This window comes from Oncorhynchus clarkii, chromosome 20 (assembly GCF_045791955.1).
Source record: "Oncorhynchus clarkii lewisi isolate Uvic-CL-2024 chromosome 20, UVic_Ocla_1.0, whole genome shotgun sequence".
NCBI lineage: Eukaryota > Metazoa > Chordata > Actinopteri > Salmoniformes > Salmonidae > Oncorhynchus > Oncorhynchus clarkii.
The window spans coordinates 5,455,305-5,477,833 of NC_092166.1; the positions used below are offsets into that span (position 1 = coordinate 5,455,305).

Consider the following 22,529-nt stretch of genomic DNA (forward strand, 5'->3'; position numbering starts at 1 on the left):
TCTGGTTTGCGCTTAGTGGAACCATATTTCGTTTTTCAACAGGACAACGACTGTACACACCTCCAGGCTGTGTAAGGGCTATTTTACCAAGAAGGAGAGTAATGGAGTGCTGCATCAGATGATCTGGCCTCCACAATCACCCGACCTCAACCCAAATGAGATGGTTTGGGATGAGTTGGACCGCAGGGGGAAGGAAAAGCTACCCAACAAGTGCTCAGCATATGTGGGAACTCCTTCAAGACTGTTGGAAAAGCATGCCAGGTGAAGCTGGTTGAGAGGATTCCAAGAGTGTGTAAAGCTGTCATCAAGGCAAAGGATGGCTTGTTTGTTTATCACTTTTTGGGTTACTACATGATTCCATATGTGTTATTTCATAGTTATGATGTCTTCACTATTATTCTACAATGTAAAAAATAGTCCCAAAAAAAGGAACACCCTTTAATGAGTAGGTGTGTCCAAACTTTTGACTTTTCTACTATACTCCCTTTTCATCCATGGGGGGTTTCTACTCAGCTAATATATGGAACTTCTTTCAGATGGTCATATCAAGGATCATGTAGCTATTTGATTTAGAATATTTGGACCCCTTTAGGTAAAAATAATAATAATGTTTGTCCTGTATGCCTCCTCTTGGGGAGTTGCAGCGATCAGACAAGATCGACATTGTGGAGAAAGAAGGGGGTAAAATACAAACAAACAAAAAAAGTTCTGGGAACTACTTGTTGAGTCTACAGATGTGCCCTCAGAAGGCTTTACAGTTTAACTTGTTAAAGACTGGAGATTTACAATTTATCACAGTAGAATCTCAGTAGAATCTCAGGAGAATCTCAGGAGAATCTCAGTTGAATCTCAGTGGAATCTCAGGAGAATCTCAGGAGAATCTCAGTTGAATCTCAGTTGAATCTCAGGAGAATCTCAGGAGAATCTCAGTTGAATCTCAGTGGAATCTCAGGAGAATCTCAGGAGAATCTCAGTTGAATCTCAGAAGAATCTCAGGAGAATCTCAGTTGAATCTCAGTGGAATCTCAGTTGAATCTCAGTTGAAGCCCAGGGCAACAATAATTAGTCAAGATTTTTAGTGCGACTTTGACAAGGGACACGATTCTTCTAGGCCTAATTTGACTATACTTCAATCATTATAATTAAGGTTGTGTTGACATGCCTCTCTCAAGCATCAATACTATGTTAGCTTCTTAGTGTTGTACTAATAACCTACTGTCATTGTGACCATCCGTTTGCCTAAGTCTACTTAGAAGTGTCAAAGTTAAGGTGTATAGCTTCAACTACTCAAATCAAGACCGTTAACCTGCTTCCCTATAAATCACCAAGCATGTTAAAGGACATCCGCTGAGATAGATTCAGCATTGACCAAGCCTTCACATAACAGCAAAAACAAAACCAAACCACCACAGAAGTTCAGTTTGCAGTAGATTTTATTGTTTGTTTGTGTTTATAGTGGGTTTATAGTGTTTGTTTTTTTTCACAGCTTGGAGTCGGCATGGATCGCCACCATGGGGTCCTCGTCGGTGTTGCTGATCTTGAAGTGGGCGCGACCATTGTCCCCGACGTTGATGGTCTTCCCCGTGCAGCGCCCTCCGTCCCTCTGGCCAGAAATGACATCACAGTAGGCGCCGCCAGGCATGCCAGTGTTCAGTGTCACATCCAGGTTCCTGATTGGTTGAAACACAGTAAGTATAGAGCTAAGAGTGAAGTTGATCTGAATTCAATCAATGAACCACTCAGTCAATCAATCAACCAACCAGTCAACCAATCAGTCAGTCAGTCAATCAATCGATTGATCCCTCTGCCAATCAACCAAACCCACCCACCCACCAACCAACAAACTTACCAACCAGTCAGCCAACAAATTAACCAAGGTGTTACAGTATAGACATTATTAACCAAGGTGTTACAGTATAGATATTATTAACCAAGGTGTTACAGTATGGACATTATTAACCAAGGTGTTACAGTATAGACATTATTAACCAAGATGTTACAGTATAGATATTATTAACCAAGGTGTTAGAGTATAGACATTATTAACCAAGATGTTACAGTATGGACATTATTAACCAATATGTTACAGTATAGACATTATTAACCAAGGTGTTACAGTATGGACATTATTAACCAAGGTGTTACAGTATAGACATTATTAACCAAGATGTTACAGTATAGATATTATTAACCAAGGTGTTAGAGTATAGACATTATTAACCAAGGTGTTACAGTATAGACATTATTAACCAAGATGTTACAGTATGGACATTATTAACCAAGATGTTACAGTATATTACCAGTCGTCGTTGTTGAAGACAATGAAGCCACGGTTACCGCGTCCAAAGGCCACCTGGTTGTCTCCATTATCCCACCAGTTGGAATGGGGCTGTCCGTTAACTACGTTACGGAAGGTAGCCATGTTCCTACACAGACAGAAGACAAAGAGGGAATCTATTATCGTGGTTATTTTTCTTCTGCAGAACAGCAACAACCAAAACTGTTCCTAGTAGCTACGGTCAGTGGAATGAACGGTGAATAACTGACAGGCGTATTAAATCGAGCACACAGTCATGCATTCTCCATAGACAAACATTGGCAGCAGAACACTGAAGAGCTAAGTGTCTATCAACGTGGCGCTGTCATAATATGCCACCTTTCCAACAAGTCAGTTTGTAAAATTGAAATTCTACATCTACATAGGTATTTACACATTAGTTTGTTGAAGCACCTTTAGCAGTGATTACAGCCTCGAGTCTTCTTGGGTATGACGCTACAAGCTTGGCACGCTTGTAATTGGGGAGTTTCTACCATTCTTCTCGGCAGATCCTCTCAAGTTCTGTCAGGTTGGACGGGAGCATCACTGCGCAACTATTTTCAAGTTCTCCTATCTCCACAGAGGAACTCTGGAGCTCTGTCAGAGTGACCATCAAGTTCTTTCTCCCCTGATTGCTAAGTTTGGCCGGGCAGCTCTAGGAAGAGTCTTGATAGTTGCAAACGTCTTCCGTTTAAGAATGATGGAGGCAACTGTGTACTTGGGAACCTTCAATATTGCAGAAATTGTTTGGTACCCTTTCCCGGATCTGTGCCTCAACACAATCCTGTCTCGGAGCTCTACAGACCATTCCTTCGACCTCATGACTTGGTTTTTGCTCTGACATTTTTTTTGTTAACTGTGGGACCTTATATAGACAGGTGTGTGCCTTTCCAAATCATGTCCAATCAATTGAATTTACACACAGGTGGACTCTACAATCAAGTTGTAGAAACATCTCAAGGACGATCAGGATGAATGGAAACAGGATGCACCTGAGCTCAATGTTGAGTCTCATAGTAAAGGGTCTGAATACTTATGTAAATAAGGTGTTTCTGTTTTTGTTTCTAAAAACCTGTTTTCACTTTGTCATCGTGGGGTACTATGTGTAGATTGATGAGATATATATTTTTATATATATTCATTTTAGAATAATGCTATAAAGTAACAAAATGTGGAAAAAAAGTGAAGGGGTCTGAATACTTTCCCAATTACACAGTCAGCCCAATTCTGATCTTTTGAGATACCACAAGCCATCCCCCCTAAATTAATGTTTTTTTTAACTAGGCAATTTAGTTAAGAACAAATTCTTATTTTTAATGATGGCCCAGCAACAGTGGGTTAACTGCCTTGTTCAGGGGCAGATGGACAGATTTTGTATTTTTTACCTTGTCAGCTCAGGGATTTGAACTGGCTTCCTTTCAGTTAAATAGTCCAATGCTCTAACCACTAGGCTAACTGCCTCCCCAATGTGCCACAAACATCCTGTGATGTACATCAATACCTGCCTTTGTTCGCTGTAGGACTTACGTAATCTGGCGCCACCTGTGCTCACACACCCATCCGTCTCCACAGGTGTCGTCAGCGTTTACATGGACATCCTTGGTGGATCCATCTTCGTGGCTGGGAGGGCCCTGCCAGTCATCAGCGCGGTTCCAGCGGAAGGAGGACATCACACGGGCCACTCCGTAGGGATGGGCAAGCATGTAGGCCACGGCCATCTTGTAAATCCTGCAGGTGAGTCAACAGTCGATGAATCGTCAAATAATGGTTGTTTTCATAATTGTTATTTTTTCTGTTAATCATGCATTGATGTCATCGGGGGAGATCGGTATGAAAATAGAAAAGGTAATTTTACTGAAGATAAATTGTGTACTTCCTTCAGCTGTCATAAAATATGTTTACAGTAGTGGAAGAAGTATAAAAGGAAGGAAGTACTGTATGTTGTTAAAATGAAGAAGTATAAAAGGAAGGAAGTACTGTATGTTGTTAAAATGAAGAAGTATAAAAGGAAGGAAGTACTGTATGTTGTTAAAATGAAGAAGTATAAAAGGAAGGAAGTACTGTATGTTGTTAAAATCAAATCAAATCAAATTTTATTTGTCACATACACATGGTTAGCAGATGTTAATGCGAGTGTAGTCGAAATGCTTGTGCTTCTAGTTCCGACAATGCAGTGATAACCAACAAGTAATCTAGCTAACAATTCCTCATAGACACAAGTGTAAGGGGATAAAGAATATGTACATAAAGATATATGAATGAGTGATGGTACAGAACGGCATAGGCAAGATACAGTAGATGGTATTGAGTGCAGTCTATACATATGAGATGAGTATGTAAACAAAGTGGCATAGTTTAAAGTGGCTAGTGATACATGTATTACATAAAGATACAGTAGATGGTATCGAGTACAGTATATACATATGAGATGAGTATGTAAACAAAGTGGCATAGTTAAAGTGGCTAGTGATACATGTATTACATAAAGATACAGTAGATGGTATTGAGTGCAGTATATACATATGAGATGAGTATGTAAACAAAGTGGCATAGTTTAAAGTGGCTAGTGATACATGTATTACATAAAGATACAGTAGATGGTATTGAGTGCAGTATATACATATGAGATGAGTATGTAAACAAAGTGGCATAGTGATACATGTATTATTACATAAAATAAAATGAAGAAGTATAAAAGGAAGAAAGTACTGTATGTTGTTAAAATGGATATTGGCAAAGTTGCGTAGTGAAAGATTTGGATGTAAGAGAGAGGTGTAGTGAGAGGGTACCTGGCGTCCCAGAAGGTGAGTATGGCGTTTCCACCTCCTCCATGACCTCTCTGGTTGTCATGGTTATCAATAAACACAAGAGCATTGCTGTCGGGCATGAAGCCCCAGCCCTCACCCCAGTTCCTGGAAAACACACATCAAAATGATTTAGGAAGAAGTTGACAAATTCACACACTTTGGCTACTTACAAAATACACATACATCAACTGTATCTTTGAAATATTCACAAACACAATGATAAGTGTTGATAAAAGTTATATTATGAGTTTTGTATTTAATGATGTATTAAATGAGTTTGTAACTTATGAGGAAATTAGTTAAAGTGCCACTCCACCTCATTTGACACTGAAAAAAGCACATGTCAATAGGTGGCACAGGTATCCCCATGACATGGCACAAGTGAATGGGGGAGGGGGGGCTTTCCTCTCAAGCAAGGGGGGAGGCCGATGACATCACGTCAGACCATTAGACCATCAGACCAACTCTGAATGGACGACGTCTTTAAGTAGATTTCTTTTCCCGCTTAAGTGCGTGGACATCACTGCATTTATACTTCAGATATTGTTTATCAACAGAAAAAAGTTCAGAAATAGCCGGAGTCCATCTTTAATGAGTTGTTTGCTTGTTGAATAAGAGCATCGGCTAAATTACTACAATGAAAATGTACAAAGTTAACTCATGTTAATCATGTCTTACTTGGTGTAAGATAGCTTTTCTCCGTTCCACTTGCGGAAGACGTTTCCGATTTTGGCTCCATATTTGAACTCAGTGACTCTGCCTAAGGGGAAGTACTCTGAGGACTGGATGGCCTCGCCACCCATGTCGATAACCTAAACGGAAGCCACGAAGAAAAAAACGAGCGCTGTTGAAGATTTACATTTACAAATGGAGATGCCAAGACTGAGTAAGAGGATGGTAGATGGTACGTCTACATGTTATGGAACACAAACCAAACTGATTGGATTCAGTCCTATATAGACGTTTTTCCGATGCTCAAAGCAATTATATTGTGTGTTTGGGGGGGGGGGGGTCGAGTAGTATAGTTTTATAGTCTATAAATTATATTTATATTTTATAGTATATTACTAGAAAAACAAGGAGGTACATAATTACCTCCTGGAACAGGAAGGGTCTGGATCCCCCGTTGAACCAGCGGGTGTTGAGGTTGTGCAGACTTCCGTAGATGACAGTAAGGTCGCCGGGCCACATGTGTTTACTGGCGTCCACTCTGAACCCGGCCACTCCCATGTCGATCAGCTTGTTCATGTAGTCGGCCACCTTTTCTCTGACGTAGTTTTTCTCTAGGGCGAGATCCAGCAGACTCACCAGACGACAATCACGCACCTGGGGATGGAACAAAAGGGTACGTAAGCTGATTATCGTCATTTGTCCGTTACCAACTTGAAAGAGTGACCGTGTGAAAGTATCACAATAACACAAATTGCATTGTGTCACACAAGTAAAACAGCAAACTTGAATCAATTTAGACTTTAAAAAAAGTTTGTTTCCCAATGTTAAAGACTGCTCCTTTAGGTGGTCTTAATGAAGACCACTATTCAGCATCTCCACAAAAAGATAAACATTATTTTGTGAAATTGCGTAAAAATTGCCTGACCTTCAGCTAGCAAGGTGTCTGAGAGCTAGGACCGCACCAAGGGTTAACATAATGTGTGTTGTCTCTTCGTGTGCAGGTGTCTGAGAGCTAGGACCGCACCAAGGGTTAACATAATGTGTGTTGTCTCTTCGTGTGCAGGGCAAATAAAAATAATTCAACTAGCAGATCTCCAGTTGTGGCAGCGTCCTAATTAAAAGTACACAACGCAGAACGAACAACGCTACAAACTGTAAAAAAATAAAAAATACGATTTGCAATAATAATTTAGTGTGTACTGAGTCATACCTGGTTGGTATCATTGTAATTTAGTGTTTACTGAGTCATACCTGGTTGGTATCATTGTAATTTAGTGTTTACTGAGTCATACCTGGTTGGTATCATTGTAATTTAGTGTTTACTGAGTCATACCTGGTTGGTATCATTGTCATTTAGTGTGTACTGAGTCATACCTGGTTGATATCATTGTAATTTAGTGTGTACTGAGTCATACCTGGTTGATATCATTGTAATTTAGTGTTTACTGAGTCATACCTGGCTGATATCAACAATAATTTAGTGTTTACTGAGTCATACCTGGTTGATATCATTGTAATTTAGTGTTTACTGAGTCATACCTGGTTGATATCAATAATAATTTAGTGTTTAATGAGTCATACCTGGTTGATATCATTGTAATTTAGTGTTTACTGAGTCATACCTGGTTGATATCATTGTCATTTAGTGTGTACTGAGTCATACCTGGTTGATATCATTGTAATTTAGTGTGTACTGAGTCATACCTGGTTGATATCATTGTAATTTAGTGTGTACTGAGTCATACCTGGTTGATATCATTGTAATTTAGTGTGTACTGAGTCATACCTGGTTGATATCATTGTAATTTAGTGTGTACTGAGTCATACCTGGTTGATATCATTGTAATTTAGTGTTTACTGAGTCATACCTGGTTGATATCAATAATAATTTAGTGTTTAAAACCTCTTACTTCTACCCCCACCTTTTTTGAAAATTCTGTTAAAAATCGCGCAACTTTTCAGCGTCCTGCTACTCATGCCAGGAATATAGTATATGCATATGATTAGTATGTGTGGATAGAAAACACTCTGAAGTTTATAAAACTGGTTAAATCACGGCTGTGACTATAACAGATCGTGTGTTTCATTGAAAAACGCAAGAAAAACTGCTCTCTGAAAGCAAAAAATAATTTCCATAAGTCACTTCCACCAGTTGTTAAAAGAGAACAGAATTTAATGGGAATCTGCCTGCACCTCATACAAATTCCGCACGATGGCGCCATTGTACTAATTTTCAATTGAATTAATTGTTGGAAAATACATCTGTCTGACCTCCAGTTTCCCAGTCTTCACCCGGATGCAGTTTAGGGAGAGATCAGATGGCATTGTTTTTGAAGTGAGGACCTATTGAAGAGACATCGCCCTGTAATCATTTTGATAGATTATAAACGTTTACTAATACCTAAAGTTGGATTACAAAAGGATTTCGAAGTGTTTTGTGAAAGTTTATCGTCGACTTTTTTAATTTTAAAAAATTACGCAGCGTTTAAAAACGATGATTTTTTCTGAATGACACAACCTCCATACAAAGCTATTTTGGGTATATATGGACCGATTTAAACGAAAAAAAGACCCAATAGTGATGTTTATGGGGCATATAGGAGTGCCAAGAAAGAAGCTTGTCTAAGGTAATGAATGTTTTATATTTTATTTCTGCGTTTTGGGTAGCGCCGGCTATCGCAAAATCTGTTGTTTACGTGTCGAGCTGGCATTTTGGGGGGTGCATGCTATCAGATAATAGCTTCTGATGCTTTCGCCGAAAAGCATTTTAAAAATCTGACTTGCTGGCTAGGTTCACAACGAGTGTAGCTTTAATTCAATACCCTGCTTGTGAATTTTGATCAAAGATTGAGTTGTAACGAGTACATTTAGCATTTAGCGTAGCGCATTTGCATTTCCAGGGGCATACTTGGGACGTCTGCGTGTCAAGTATTCTCAAGAAGTTAATGAGTCATACCTGGTTGATATCATTGTAATTTAGTGTTTACTGAGTCATACCTGGTTGATATCATTGTCATTTAGTGTGTACTGAGTCATACCTGGTTGATATCATTGTAATTTAGTGTGTACTGAGTCATACCTGGTTGATATCATTGTAATTTAGTGTTTAATGAGTCATACCTGGTTGATATCATTGTAATTTAGTGTGTACTGAGTCATACCTGGCTGATATCATTGTAATTTAGTGTTTACTGAGTCATACCTGGTTGATATCATTGTAATTTAGTGTGTACTGAGTCATACCTGGCTGATATCATTGTAATTTAGTGTTTACTGAGTCATACCTGGTTGATATCATTGTAATTTAGTGTGTACTGAGTCATACCTGGTTGATATCATTGTAATTTAGTGTTTACTGAGTCATACCTGGTTGATATCAATAATAATTTAGTGTGTACTGAGTCATACCTTGTTGATATAAATGTAATTTAGTGTTTACTGGGTCATACCTGGTTGATATCATTGTAATTTAGTGTTTACTGAGTCATACCTGGCTGATATCAATAATAATTTAGTGTTTACTGTTTCATACCTGGTTGATATCATTGTAATTCTCGATGTCTCCGCTGGCAGATTTGCACTTGCCTTCGTTGAAATCAAAGCCACTGAAGGGAATGGAAGGGAAGTCCATCTTTTTGGCACTGAAATAGGTTCCACAGGTAGAGTGGGTTCCCTCTCCGCCTCCAGCTCCACACATGTGGTTGATGACGGCATCAACGTAGATGTTAACCTGGGAATATTAGGAGAGAGGTTTTAGTGTCACAAGAAAACTGAACAGGACATAGATCTGGAGGAAGGATTTTAACTGTTGGTTCTGTCGGTTTGGTTTGTTGTTAGACCAACAGTTAAACTTGGTTCTGTCGGTTTGGTTAAGAGTTGGTAGACCATCAGTTAAACTTGGTTCTGTCGGTTTGGTTAAGAGTTGGTAGACCATCAGTTAAACTTGGTTCTGTCGGTTTGGTTAAGAGTTGGTAGACCATCAGTTAAACTTGGTTCTGTCGGTTTGGTTAAGAGTTGGTAGACCATCAGTTAAACTTGGTTCTGTCGGTTTGGTTAAGAGTTGGTAGACCATATGTTAAACTTGGTTCTGTCGGTTTGGTTTGTTGTTAGACCAACAGTTAAACTTGGTTCTGTCGGTTTGGTTAAGAGTTGGTAGACCATCAGTTGGTTCTGTCGGTTTGGTTAAGAGTTGGTAGACCATCAGTTGAACTTGGCTCTGTCGGTTTGGTTAAGAGTTGGTAGACCATCAGTTGAACTTGGTTCTGTCGGTTTGGTTAAGAGTTGGTAGACCATCAGTTGAACTTGGTTCTGTTGGGTCGGTAGTATGAGTATGATGGTGATTTACATTTTTTTCTGTGTGTTTGTGGGAGCAGAGTAGGAGATAAAGTAGCCTACTTAACCCCTAGCAGTGGACTTCTATGACGATATGAAGTTTGTCATGTTCATTATTATTGTTATTGTTATTGTTGTTTACCCCAACGTTGTTGCATCTGGTAATCATGTCCCTGAGCTCGCTCTCATTTCCTGATCTGGAACACAGGTTGTAGCTGATTGGCTGGTACCGCTCCCACCACGGTCTCCACGGGCTGGTCAACAAAATACTCTCAGTAGGAGGAGAGATCTAAGGGGAAGAGGCAACAGCATAGGTACATTTTCTAACTCAAACAACACCTCAGGGTGCGGCAACCATGAAGCACAATCAGTGGGTTAGCCAGTCATCTTTAAAAAAACAACAGTTAACATCGATATGTGTTTTTGGATATATATATATACATACAGTGCCTTGCGAAAGTATTCGGCCCCCTTGAACTTTGCGACCTTTTGCAACATTTCAGGCTTCAAACATAAAGATATAAAACTGTATTTTTTTGTGAAGAATCAACAACAAGTGGGACACAAGCATGAAGTGGAACGACATTTATTGGATATTTCAAACTTTTTTAACAAATCAAGAACTGAAAAATTGGGCGTGCAAAATTATTCAGCCCCCTTAAGTTAATACTTTGTAGCGCCACCTTTTGCTGCGATTACAGCTGTAAGTCGCTTGGGGTATGTCTCTATCAGTTTTGCACATCGAGAGACTGACAGTTTTTCCCATTCCTCCTTGCAAAACAGCTCGAGCTCAGTGAGGTTGGATGGAGAGCATTTGTGAACAGCAGTTTTCAGTTCTTTCCACAGATTCTCGATTGGATTCAGGTCTGGACTTTGACTTGGCCATTCTAACACCTGGATATGTTTATTTTTGAACCATTCCATTGTAGATGTTGCTTTATGTTTTGGATCATTGTCTTGTTGGAAGACAAATCTCCGTCCCAGTCTCAGGTCTTTTGCAGACTCCATCAGGTTTTCTTCCAGAATGGTCCTGTATTTGGCTCCATCCATCTTCCCATCAATTTTAACCATCTTCCCTGTCCCTGCTGAAGAAAAGCAGGCCCAAACCATGATGCTGCCACCACCATGTTTGACAGTGGGGATGGGGTGTTCAGGGTGATGAGCTGCGTTGCTTTCACGCCAAACATAACGTTTTGCATTGTTGCCAAAAAGTTCCATTTTGGTTTCATCTGACCAGAGCACCTTCTTCCACATGTTTGGTGTGTCTCCCAGGTGGCTTGTGGCAAACTTTAAACAACACTTTTTATGGATATCTTTAAGAAATGGCTTTCTTCTTGCCACTCTTCCATAAAGGCCAGATTTGTGCAATATACGACTGATTGTTGTCCTATGGACAGAGTCTCCCACCTCAGCTGTAGATCTCTGCAGTTCATCCAGAGTGATCATGGGCCTCATTTGCTGCATCTCTGATCAGTCTTCTCCTTGTATGAGCTGAAAGTTTAGAGGGACGGCCAGGTCTTGGTAGATTTGAAGTGGTCTGATACTCCTTCCATTTCAATATTATCGCTTGCACAGTGCTCCTTGGGATGTTTAAAGCTTTGGAAATCTTTTTGTATCCAAATCCGGCTTTAAACTTCTTCACAACAGTATCTCGGACCTGCCTGGTGTGTTCCTTGTTCTTCATGATGCTCTCTGCGCTTTTAACGAACCTCTGAGACTATCACAGTGCAGGTGCATTTATACGGAGACTTGATTACACACAGGTGGATTGTATTTATCATCATTAGTCATTTAGGTCAACATTGGATCATTCAGAGATCCTCACTGAACTTCTGGAGAGAGTTTGCTGCACTGAAAGTAAAGGGGCTGAATAATTTTGCACTCCCAATTTTTCAGTTTTTGATTTGTTAAAAAAGTTTGAAATATCCAATAAATGTCGTTCCACTTCATGATTGTGTCCCACTTGTTGTTGTTTCTTCACAAAAAAATACAGTTTTATATCTTTATGTTTGAAGCCTGAAATGTGGCAAAAGGTCGCAAAGTTCAAGGGGCCGAATACTTTCGCAAGGCACTGTATATTTGTATCTATTAATCTCTCTATATATACATATCTGTATCTATTACTCTGTATATATATATATTTCTGTATCTATTACTCTGTATATATATATATATATGAATCTATTATTCTCTCTCTATATATATAATTGTATATATTACTCTGTATATATATATATCTGTAGCTATTACTCTCTATATATATATCAGTATCTATTACTCTGTATGTATATATCTGTATCTATTATTCTCTCTCTCTCTCTCTATATATATATATATATCTGTATCTATTACTCTGTATATACATACCTGTATCTATCACTCTGTATATATATGTATATATATCTGTATCTATTACTCTGTATATATATATGTATATATTACTCTATATATATATCTGTGTATATTACTCTGTATGTATATATCTGTATATATTATTCTGTATACATATATATATGTATCTTTTACTATTGCAACTGTGCTCATAATGTTTGCTAAAATGAAGACACTAACCAGGTTTCCATCCAACCATTTTCTGCGAGTAAAGTATGTTGGGTAAAAGAAAATTCAAAACATGCCTGATGGAAACAGCATATTTGTCTGTAAAACTTTCCAAATGTCGCCAAAACAAAATGCGTTAGACAAGTTGGGATCTTTTTGTGTCTGTAAAAAGGAATTATCAGAGAAATGGTTGTGGAAAAGTCTATATTATTATATAATAACCATCATATTTAAGTAAACTTGGAGTCACGCGATGATATGGTGTGTGGTCGTCCCACTACGACTAGGGAAAGCAGGCAGTTTATCAGTCTACAGATGATATAACTGTACAGGATGGTGAAAGTGCACGCTGACGAGCTTGATGCTCCTTTCCATTGAGTGTCTTATTCTGGTGATCGATGATTTGCTGCCTACTTGACATGTAAAAATAATCTCACTCCTTTGTCCATAATAATCTCATCCTGTAGACTGTATCTGCCATCTGTTGGGTAGAGAGCACGTGCCAACACAACATTCTTTGTGACGAAACCATCTGTAGACATGAAAATGCGATGGAAACTCTTCTAAATGTTATTTTTTATTCGGTACAAGTTACTTTTATGTGCACTACTTCGTCACGCACAGACTTTTATCTGCAACAAGGCAATGTGACGGAAATTCATCTGTGGTGGGAAAATGCATCTTGATCGTTTTTTGGGGGGGGATTTTTGAATGTTCGCACCAACATCTGTCGCAAATTGGATGGAAATGTAGCTAGTGATACAACAGTCAGTATCAGTGATCAATATGATCAATACTCATATGGGAAGAGGAATTGTAAGGTATTTATACAACCATGGTGAGTACATTAGGATAAACCCTGGGGTAGGAGAACAACAACCATGGTGAGTACATTAGGATAAACCCTGGGCCTGGAGAACAACAACCATGGTGAGTACAGTAGGATAAACCCTGGGCCTGGAGAACAACAACCATGGTGAGTACATTAGGATAAACCCTGGGCCTGGAGAACAACAACCATGGTGAGTACATTAGGATAAACCCTGGGCCTGGAGAACAACAACCATGGTGAGTACATTAGGATAAACCCTGGGCCTGGAGAACAACAACCATGGTGAGTACATTAGGATAAACCCTGGGCCTGGAGAACAACAACCATGGTGAGTACATTAGGATAAACCCTGGGGTAGGAGAACAACAACCATGGTGAGTACATTAGGATAAACCCTGGGCCTGGAGAACAACAACCATGGTGAGTACATTAGGATAAACCCTGGGGTAGGAGAACAACAACCATGGTGAGTACATTAGGATAAACCCTGGGGTAGGAGAACAACAACCATGGTGAGTACATTAGGATAAACCCTGGGCCTGGAGAACAACAACCATGGTGAGTACATTAGGATAAACCCTGGGCCTGGAGAACAACAACCATGGTGAGTACATTAGGATAAACCCTGGGCCTGGAGAACAACAACCATGGTGAGTACATTAGGATAAACCCTGGGCCTGGAGAACAACAACCATGGTGAGTACATTAGGATAAACCCTGGGCCTGGAGAACAACAACCATGGTGAGTACATTAGGATAAACCCTGGGGTAGGAGAACAACAACCATGGTGAGTACATTAGGACAAACCCTGGGCCTGGAGAACAACAACCATGGTGAGTACATTAGGATAAACCCTGGGCCTGGAGAACAACAACCATGGTGAGTACATTAGGATAAACCCTGGGGTAGGAGAACAACAACCATGGTGAGTACATTAGGATAAACCCTGGGCCTGGAGAACAACAACCATGGTGAGTACATTAGGATAAACCCTGGGCCTGGAGAACAACAACCATGGTGAGTACAGTAGGATAAACCCTGGGGCTGGAGAACAACAACCATGGTGAGTACATTAGGATAAACCCTGGGGTAGGAGAACAACAACCATGGTGAGTACATTAGGATAAACCCTGGGCCTGGAGAACAACAACCATGGTGAGTACAGTAGGATAAACCCTGGGCCTGGAGAACAACAACCATGGTGAGTACATTAGGATAAACCCTGGGCCTGGAGAACAACAACCATGGTGAGTACATTAGGATAAACCCTGGGCCTGGAGAACAACAACCATGGTGAGTACATTAGGATAAACCCTGGGCCTGGAGAACAACAACCATGGTGAGTACATTAGGATAAACCCTGGGGTAGGAGAACAACAACCATGGTGAGTACATTAGGATAAACCCTGGGCCTGGAGAACAACAACCATGGTGAGTACATTAGGATAAACCCTGGGCCTGGAGAACAACAACCATGGTGAGTACATTAGGATAAACCCTGGGCCTGGAGAACAACAACCATGGTGAGTACATTAGGATAAACCCTGGGCCTGGAGAACAACAACCATGGTGAGTACATTAGGATAAACCCTGGGCCTGGAGAACAACAACCATGGTGAGTACATTAGGATAAACCCTGGGGTAGGAGAACAACAACCATGGTGAGTACATTAGGATAAACCCTGGGCCTGGAGAACAACAACCATGGTGAGTACATTAGGATAAACCCTGGGCCTGGAGAACAACAACCATGGTGAGTACATTAGGATAAACCCTGGGGTAGGAGAACAACAACCATGGTGAGTACATTAGGATAAACCCTGGGCCTGGAGAACAACAACCATGGTGAGTACATTAGGATAAACCCTGGGGTAGGAGAACAACAACCATGGTGAGTACATTAGGATAAACCCTGGGCCTGGAGAACAACAACCATGGTGAGTACATTAGGATAAACCCTGGGATAGGAGAACAACAACCATGATGAGTACATTAGGATAAACCCTGGGCCTGGAGAACAACAACCATGGTGAGTACATTAGGATAAACCCTGGGCCTGGAGAACAACAACCATGGTGAGTACATTAGGATAAACCCTGGGGTAGGAGAACAACAACCATGGTGAGTACATTAGGATAAACCCTGGGCCTGGAGAACAACAACCATGGTGAGTACATTAGGATAAACCCTGGGGTAGGAGAACAACAACCATGATGAGTACATTAGGATAAACCCTGGGCCTGGAGAACAACAACCATGGTGAGTACATTAGGATAAACCCTGGGCCTGGAGAACAACAACCATGGTGAGTACAGTAGGATAAACCCTGGGGTAGGAGAACAACAACCATGGTGAGTACATTAGGATAAACCCTGGGCCTGGAGAACAACAACCATGGTGAGTACATTAGGATAAACCCTGGGGTAGGAGAACAACAACCATGGTGAGTACAGTAGGATAAACCCTGGGGAAGGAGAACAACAACCATGGTGAGTACATTAGGATAAACCCTGGGCCTGGAGAACAACAACCATGGTGAGTACATTAGGATAAACCCTGGGGTAGGAGAACAACAACCATGGTGAGTACATTAGGATAAACCCTGGGCCTGGAGAACAACAACCATGGTGAGTACATTAGGATAAACCCTGGGGTAGGAGAACAACAACCATGGTGAGTACATTAGGATAAACCCTGGGGTAGGAGGACAACAACCATGGTGAGTACATTAGGATAAACCCTGGGGTAGGAGAACAACAACCATGGTGAGTACATTAGGATAAACCCTGGGGTAGGAGGACAACAACCATGGTGAGTACATTAGGATAAACCCTGGGGTAGGAGAACAACAACCATGGTGAGTACAGTAGGATAAACCCTGGGGATGGAGTCTTTCTTGACCAGTTGACCTAAACAGGAAAAATTCTCCATTCTCCAACAGTACATACCTGAACTCCAGCGTATCCTTTGGGAGCCAGGAACCTCTCACACTCAGCCGCGATGTCGTTCCACTTCCACTCAAACAGGTGGACGATGGCCTGCCTGCCGTGCTTGGCATGGGGGTTGTTGAAAGCCTGGCTCAGCCCCAGCAGGACCAACAGAACTAGAAACCTCATCATGTTGCCTATCCCTGGTCGAGATAGAAAAAAAAGCATGAGATGACAAACTGGAGAGTTGACACCCGGTATATATACAGAGCGTAGACGTCTGACCATTCACGCTATGGCCAATGATAGGGCGTATTATGTTTCTGTAAAGATTCCACATGTGTTTATCTACAATGTCAAGGGCAGTGTAAAAGCAGGTGTGTGGTGTCAAGTCTTACTCACGATTGAAGTAACCTACAGAGTTTTCCTTCCACAAATAGAAGAGTGAAAAATACCTCTGGCATACTGAGATCTACTTTACCTGAATTACACTCTAAAAAAAAGGAGGGATAGGGTTCTACCAAGAACTGGTTTTATCTGAAGAACCTTTTTTTGGAAGACAAGGCTTATTTTTAAGGCAAAGGGTTCTACATAGAACCTTTAATATTCTTAGAACTATTTCTGGAAGAAAGGGTTCTACATAGAACCTTTAATATTCTTAGAACTATTTCTGGAAGAAAGGGTTCTACATAGAACCTTTAATATTCTTAGAACTATTTCTGGAAGAAAGGGTTCTACATAGAACCTTTAATATTCTTAGAACTATTTCTGGAAGAAAGGGTTCTACATAGAACCTTTAATATTCTTAGAACTATTTCTGGAAGAAAGGGTTCTACATGGAACCTTTAATATTCTTAGAACTATTTCTGGAAGAAAGGGTTCTTTGATGATTCGTTGGAAGGCAAGAAGGGTTCTACATAGAACCATATATCATATTTCCCAGCATGCTCTATTGCAGGGAGATTCTCAGAATTGTTTGTTTCACAGTAATATCTGTGTTTTTGCATGTACATTGATATGTTTATTAATGTTATGCTACACAAAGAAAAATAACATTGTTTTCTAAACTAATCCAATCTGTAGTTAGTAGTTAGATTTCTTGTACCCGTTACTGAGATGGTTGACCCAGTTTAGATGATTGAGGTAGGTTCAGAAGTCAATCTTTTCTACTCTTGCAGTCATTCTGAATGAAGACTGCAGGTAAATTAACAATTCCACTTGTTGGATATCCTAAATTCTGGCTGGATTCCAATAGGATATACACATCACTTTGCAAGCCAATATAATGTGACTTTCAGGCCTTTTGTGGCCTGTAACTCCACTGTGTTAGGGTATAACTAGGCTCTCTCAAAGAAAGGCCTTAATGATATATATATGTAATGTATTGTCATAAATAATTAGATTGGAAAAGGCTGGTGGAACAGTTCAATGAATACCCCTCCAAAGATAAAACGGGGTCGTTGGTAGAACTAAACATAGATGATTCTAGGAATAACCTTTAGATGTTAACATGGTTCTTGGTAGAACCCTTCATAGATGATTCTAGGAATAACCTTTAGATGTTAACATGGTTCTTGGTAGAACCCTTCATAGATGATTCTAGGAATAACCTTTAGATGTTAACATGGTTCTTGGTAGAACCCTTCATAGATGATTCTAGGAATAACCTTTAGATGTTAACATGGTTCTTGGTAGAACCCTTCATAGATGATTCTAGGAATAACCTTTAGATGTTAACATGGTTCTTGGTAGAACCCTTCATAGATGATTCTAGGAATAACCTTTAGATGTTAACATGGTTCTTGGTAGAACCCTTCATAGATGATTCTAGGAATAACCTTTAGATGTTAACATGGTTCTTGGTAGAACCCTTCATAGATGATTCTAGGAATAACCTTTAGATGTTAACGTGGTTCTTGGTAGAACCCTTCATAGACGATTCTAGGAATAACCTTTAGATGTTAACGTGGTTCTTGGTAGAAACCTTCATAGACGGTTCTAGGAATAACCTTTAGATGTTAACGTGGTTCTTGGTAGAACCCTTCATAGACGGTTATAGGAATAACCTTTAGATGATAACGTGGTTCTTGGTAGAAACCTTCATAGACGGTTCTAGGAATAACCTTTAGATGTTAACGTGGTTCTTGGTAGAACCCTTCATAGATGGTTCTAGGAATAACCTTTAGATGTTAACGTGGTTCTTGGTAGAACCCTTCATAGACGGTTCTAGGAATAACCTTTAGATGTTAACGTGGTTCTTGGTAGAACCCTTCATAGACGGTTCTAGGAATAACCTTTAGATGTTAACGTGGTTCTTGGTAGAACCCTTCATAGACGGTTCTAGGAATAACCTTTTGATGTTAACGTGGTTCTTGGTAGAACCCTTCATAGACGGTTCTAGGAATAACCTTTAGATGTTAACGTGGTTCTTGGTAGAACCCTTCATAGACGATTCTAGGAATAACCTTCAGATGATAACGTGGTTCTTGGTAGAACCCTTCATAGACGATTCTAGGAATAACCTTCAGATGATAACGTGGTTCTTGGTAGAACCTGTCATGACGTGGCCCTTTCTGGGTGTACATCATGGCTGCCCCCCCCCCTCCCAATCTCTCACTCTCTCTCTCCTAAACCAGGTTTAGTACCTCAGGTCATAAATGCAGGGTAGAAACTGCCATGCAGTATGGAGGTAGAGAGCCTAGAAAGAACAATGGAAGAGCACAAACTCCTAATTAAAGTCCTAATTAAACAGCGTTCCTACTTTTGGGAATGTGTAAATGGTCTGTGGACACTTGAGGGACTGTTATGATGAGTGTGTTTAATTTGGTGACCTCATGAAGGATAGGAAATAGACATAACTGTATCTCTTAAAGTGGACATTTCCCAGCTGTCAGGTTTACATCTAAATGTTGTGAAACATATGTGATTAAACCTGAAACTATTTTTGAAAAGATGTAATGTGATGCTAATTAATTATTGTAGGATAGGGGACGCTTGCGAAAAGCTAGGGAAAATGCAGCGAGGCAATTTCAAATAAAATTATATAAAAATCTAACTTTCATTGAATCACACATGTAAGATACTGAATTAAAGCTACACTCGTTGTGAATCCAGCCAACATGTCAGATTTTAAAAAGGCTTTTCGGCGAAAGCATAAGAAACTATTATCTGATGATAGCACAACAGTAAACAAAGAGTAGCATATTTCAACCCTGCAGGCGCTACACAAAACGCAGAAATAAAATATAAAACATGCCTTACCTTTGACGAGCTTCTTTTGTTGGCACTCCAATATGTCCCATAAACATCATAAATGGTCCTTTTGTTCGATTAATTCCGTCCATATATATCCAAAATGTCAATTTATTTGGCGCGTTTGATCCAGAAAAAAACAGCTTCCAATTTGCGCAACGTCACCACAAAATATTTCAAAAGTTACCTGTAAACTTTGCCAAAACATTTCAAACTACTTTTGTAATACAACTTTAGGTATTTTTAAACATTAATAATTGATCAAATTGAAGACGGGTCTATCTGTGTTCAATACAGGAACACAACAAACCAACACCACTTTTCAAGTCTTGCGCAACTCTCAACAGTGTTACCCAACTCCAAGATGGCCGTACTTCTTCATTGCACAAAGGAATAACCTCAACCAAATTTCAAAGACTGGTGACATCCAGTGTAAGTGGTAGGAACTGAAAACAAGCTCCTAAGAAATATCGTTTCCCAATGACATCTCACTGAACAGACAGAGACCTCAAAAAAACAACATCTGAACGGTTAGTCCTCAGAGTTTTGCCTGCTACATAAGTTCTGTTATACTCACAGACATGATTCAAACAGTTTTAGAAACTTCAGAGTGTTTTATATTCAAATATACTAATACTATGCATATCTTATATTCTTGGCATGAGTAGCAGGAAGTTGAAATTGGGCACTCTATTTATCCAAAAGTGAAAATGCTGCCCCCTATCATTTAGAGGTTTTAACCTTCTAAATGAAAGTATGGGTTTTTCATATAAAGTCATATCAATGGTCAAGCCAACGTGAGCATAGACATTACATTGGCTTCATGCCCTTTTCTACTTTTTCTACTGAAATGGATAAAACCCACTGCTGATGAAATTCACACCAGACCACACAAGCTAAGGTTGCAAATTGTTGAATTTCTAAGACCAAACCATGCCGGGTGACGCTGGTGTGTGCAGTGGTTTAAACTACAACTCTACCAAAGGATAAGACGATACCACGTGGAGCATTGGCAACACGGATGGAAATGGTTCAACTCTGAGACTATCATTCACTACAGAATAAGATCAAATCTTAGATCTATAAATACTAGTCTGCAGCTAGAAATGACATAAGTCTAGAACGAGAATACAGACAACCGCCAAAGCATCTATTCTATGAGAACATTTCTGAATGGAACTTTGAAGTACCCATTCTAACCACCTACAACCACAAAATACTTCAATGAAAGTTAACCAGAGACTCAGATGAACCCTACCGGATGATCGAGATTCCAACAGAGAAGACAACAACGACATACAGGTGTAAATATATATACATTGCAATTATTCTCGAATGAGCGGCTGTTCATGTGCAAAGGATTAGCATTTCAATGAATATAATTATAGACTGTGTGTAGTGTATCCATGTGTCTTTCCTGCTCTTTCTCAGTCCAACCCCATTCCATTTGTCTACCAAGTTGTCATATCGACTTAGTCCACTAGGGACTTTTCTTTGTATCTTGAAGCAACCCAATGTACTAATTGTGTGTGTTTTCATGTTTTTCTGTGATTTGATTAGTTAGTAAATAAAAAATTAAGACAATTTGTATATCGCTGATTCATAATCTATGCTAGGGTTCGTGAAGATGACCAAGAATTTTACGACGTTTGGAATGAGACTAACAAGGTAATAATAATACATTAATAAGACTAATCGATCAGATATTAAAATATCTGAAGAGTTATATTCGGAAAATTATAAGTAAGTCAACATTTTCCATGGTGCCCCGACTTCCTAGTTAATTAAATTGACCATTATCAGTTTAATCACGTAATAACAATTACACATCGAGAATTGATTTGATAAAATAACAGTCTTCACATTCAATGACAGCAAAGACACGACAAACCCTTCATAGACGGTTCTAGGAAGAACCTTTACATGGTAACATGGTTCTTGGTTGAACCCTTCTAGGCAGGACCATATTACAGGGAGTTATTTGAAGAACCCTACATAGAGGGTTCTAGATATAAACCCTCAGCCAAATGACAAAATATGCGACAATACTACACTGTGTTTCAAGTAGCAAAAAAAAACAGTAGTAATTGATGATGGTTGTAAGAGATTGTGTGTGATTTGTATTCATAGCAGGGACACAGATGCCTTTTCTACACTCTTAGAAAAAAGATTAAAAAAGGGTTCCTCGGCTGTCCCCTTTTTGGTTCCAGGTAGAACCCTTTTTGGTTCCAGGTAGAACCCTTTTAGGTTCCAGGTAGAACCCTTTTAGGTTCTACATGGAACCCAAAATAGTTCTACCCAGAACCAGAACCAAAAAGGGTTCTTCAAAGGGTTATCTTATGGGGACAGCCAAAGGATCCTTTTAGGTTTTAAATAGCACCTTTTTTTCTAAGAGTTTAGGCCATGAAAGCTATGTTAAATATTCTTACAAAAAAAGGAAACCCTGAATAATTTCAGCTGCAACCTTACCTTGTGTATAGCTCTGTTGTGAACCGAGATATATTGTAATATTTGCTAAATAGCCAGCGAATGGTGCAACAGTTTGTCAGAGCTAGCATTTGTTTTGCCACTTTAAAATCAATAGCTGAAATGGATATCTGAGATTGCAACATTTGATCTAGTGGAAGGAACATCTCACTGTCAATATAATACAAAATAAAAAACAACATCTAACATTTACAGTGATTATAAACTACAAATGTATAGATACATGTATTAATTTTGTGTTCATAGTGTTTAGGATGTACTTATTTAGAATGGCTTGAAATAGTCATCTGTCGTATACCTATTTAGAGTGTGTGTGTGTGTGTGTGTGTGTGTGTGTGTGTGT

The 22,529-nt window shown here is 39.6% G+C and overlaps 1 protein-coding gene across 1 annotated transcript; it reads right to left on the reverse strand.

Annotated features, from left to right (window-relative positions):
- Window positions 1-1,415: 1,415 nt before the first annotated feature.
- On the reverse strand, window positions 1,416-22,301 carry LOC139375801 (amylase alpha 2A). The gene is made up of 10 exons (XM_071117671.1): window positions 22,169-22,301; window positions 16,469-16,650; window positions 10,271-10,417; window positions 9,329-9,526; window positions 6,220-6,450; window positions 5,803-5,936; window positions 5,107-5,229; window positions 3,845-4,045; window positions 2,301-2,426; window positions 1,416-1,670 (listed from the first exon to the last, which is right to left on the reverse strand). Exons 2-10 carry the CDS (start codon window positions 16,637-16,639, stop codon window positions 1,481-1,483), a joined length of 1,521 nt encoding a protein of 506 aa, XP_070973772.1. The 5' UTR covers window positions 16,640-16,650; window positions 22,169-22,301; the 3' UTR covers window positions 1,416-1,480.
- Between the last annotated feature and the right edge of the window lie 228 nt (window positions 22,302-22,529).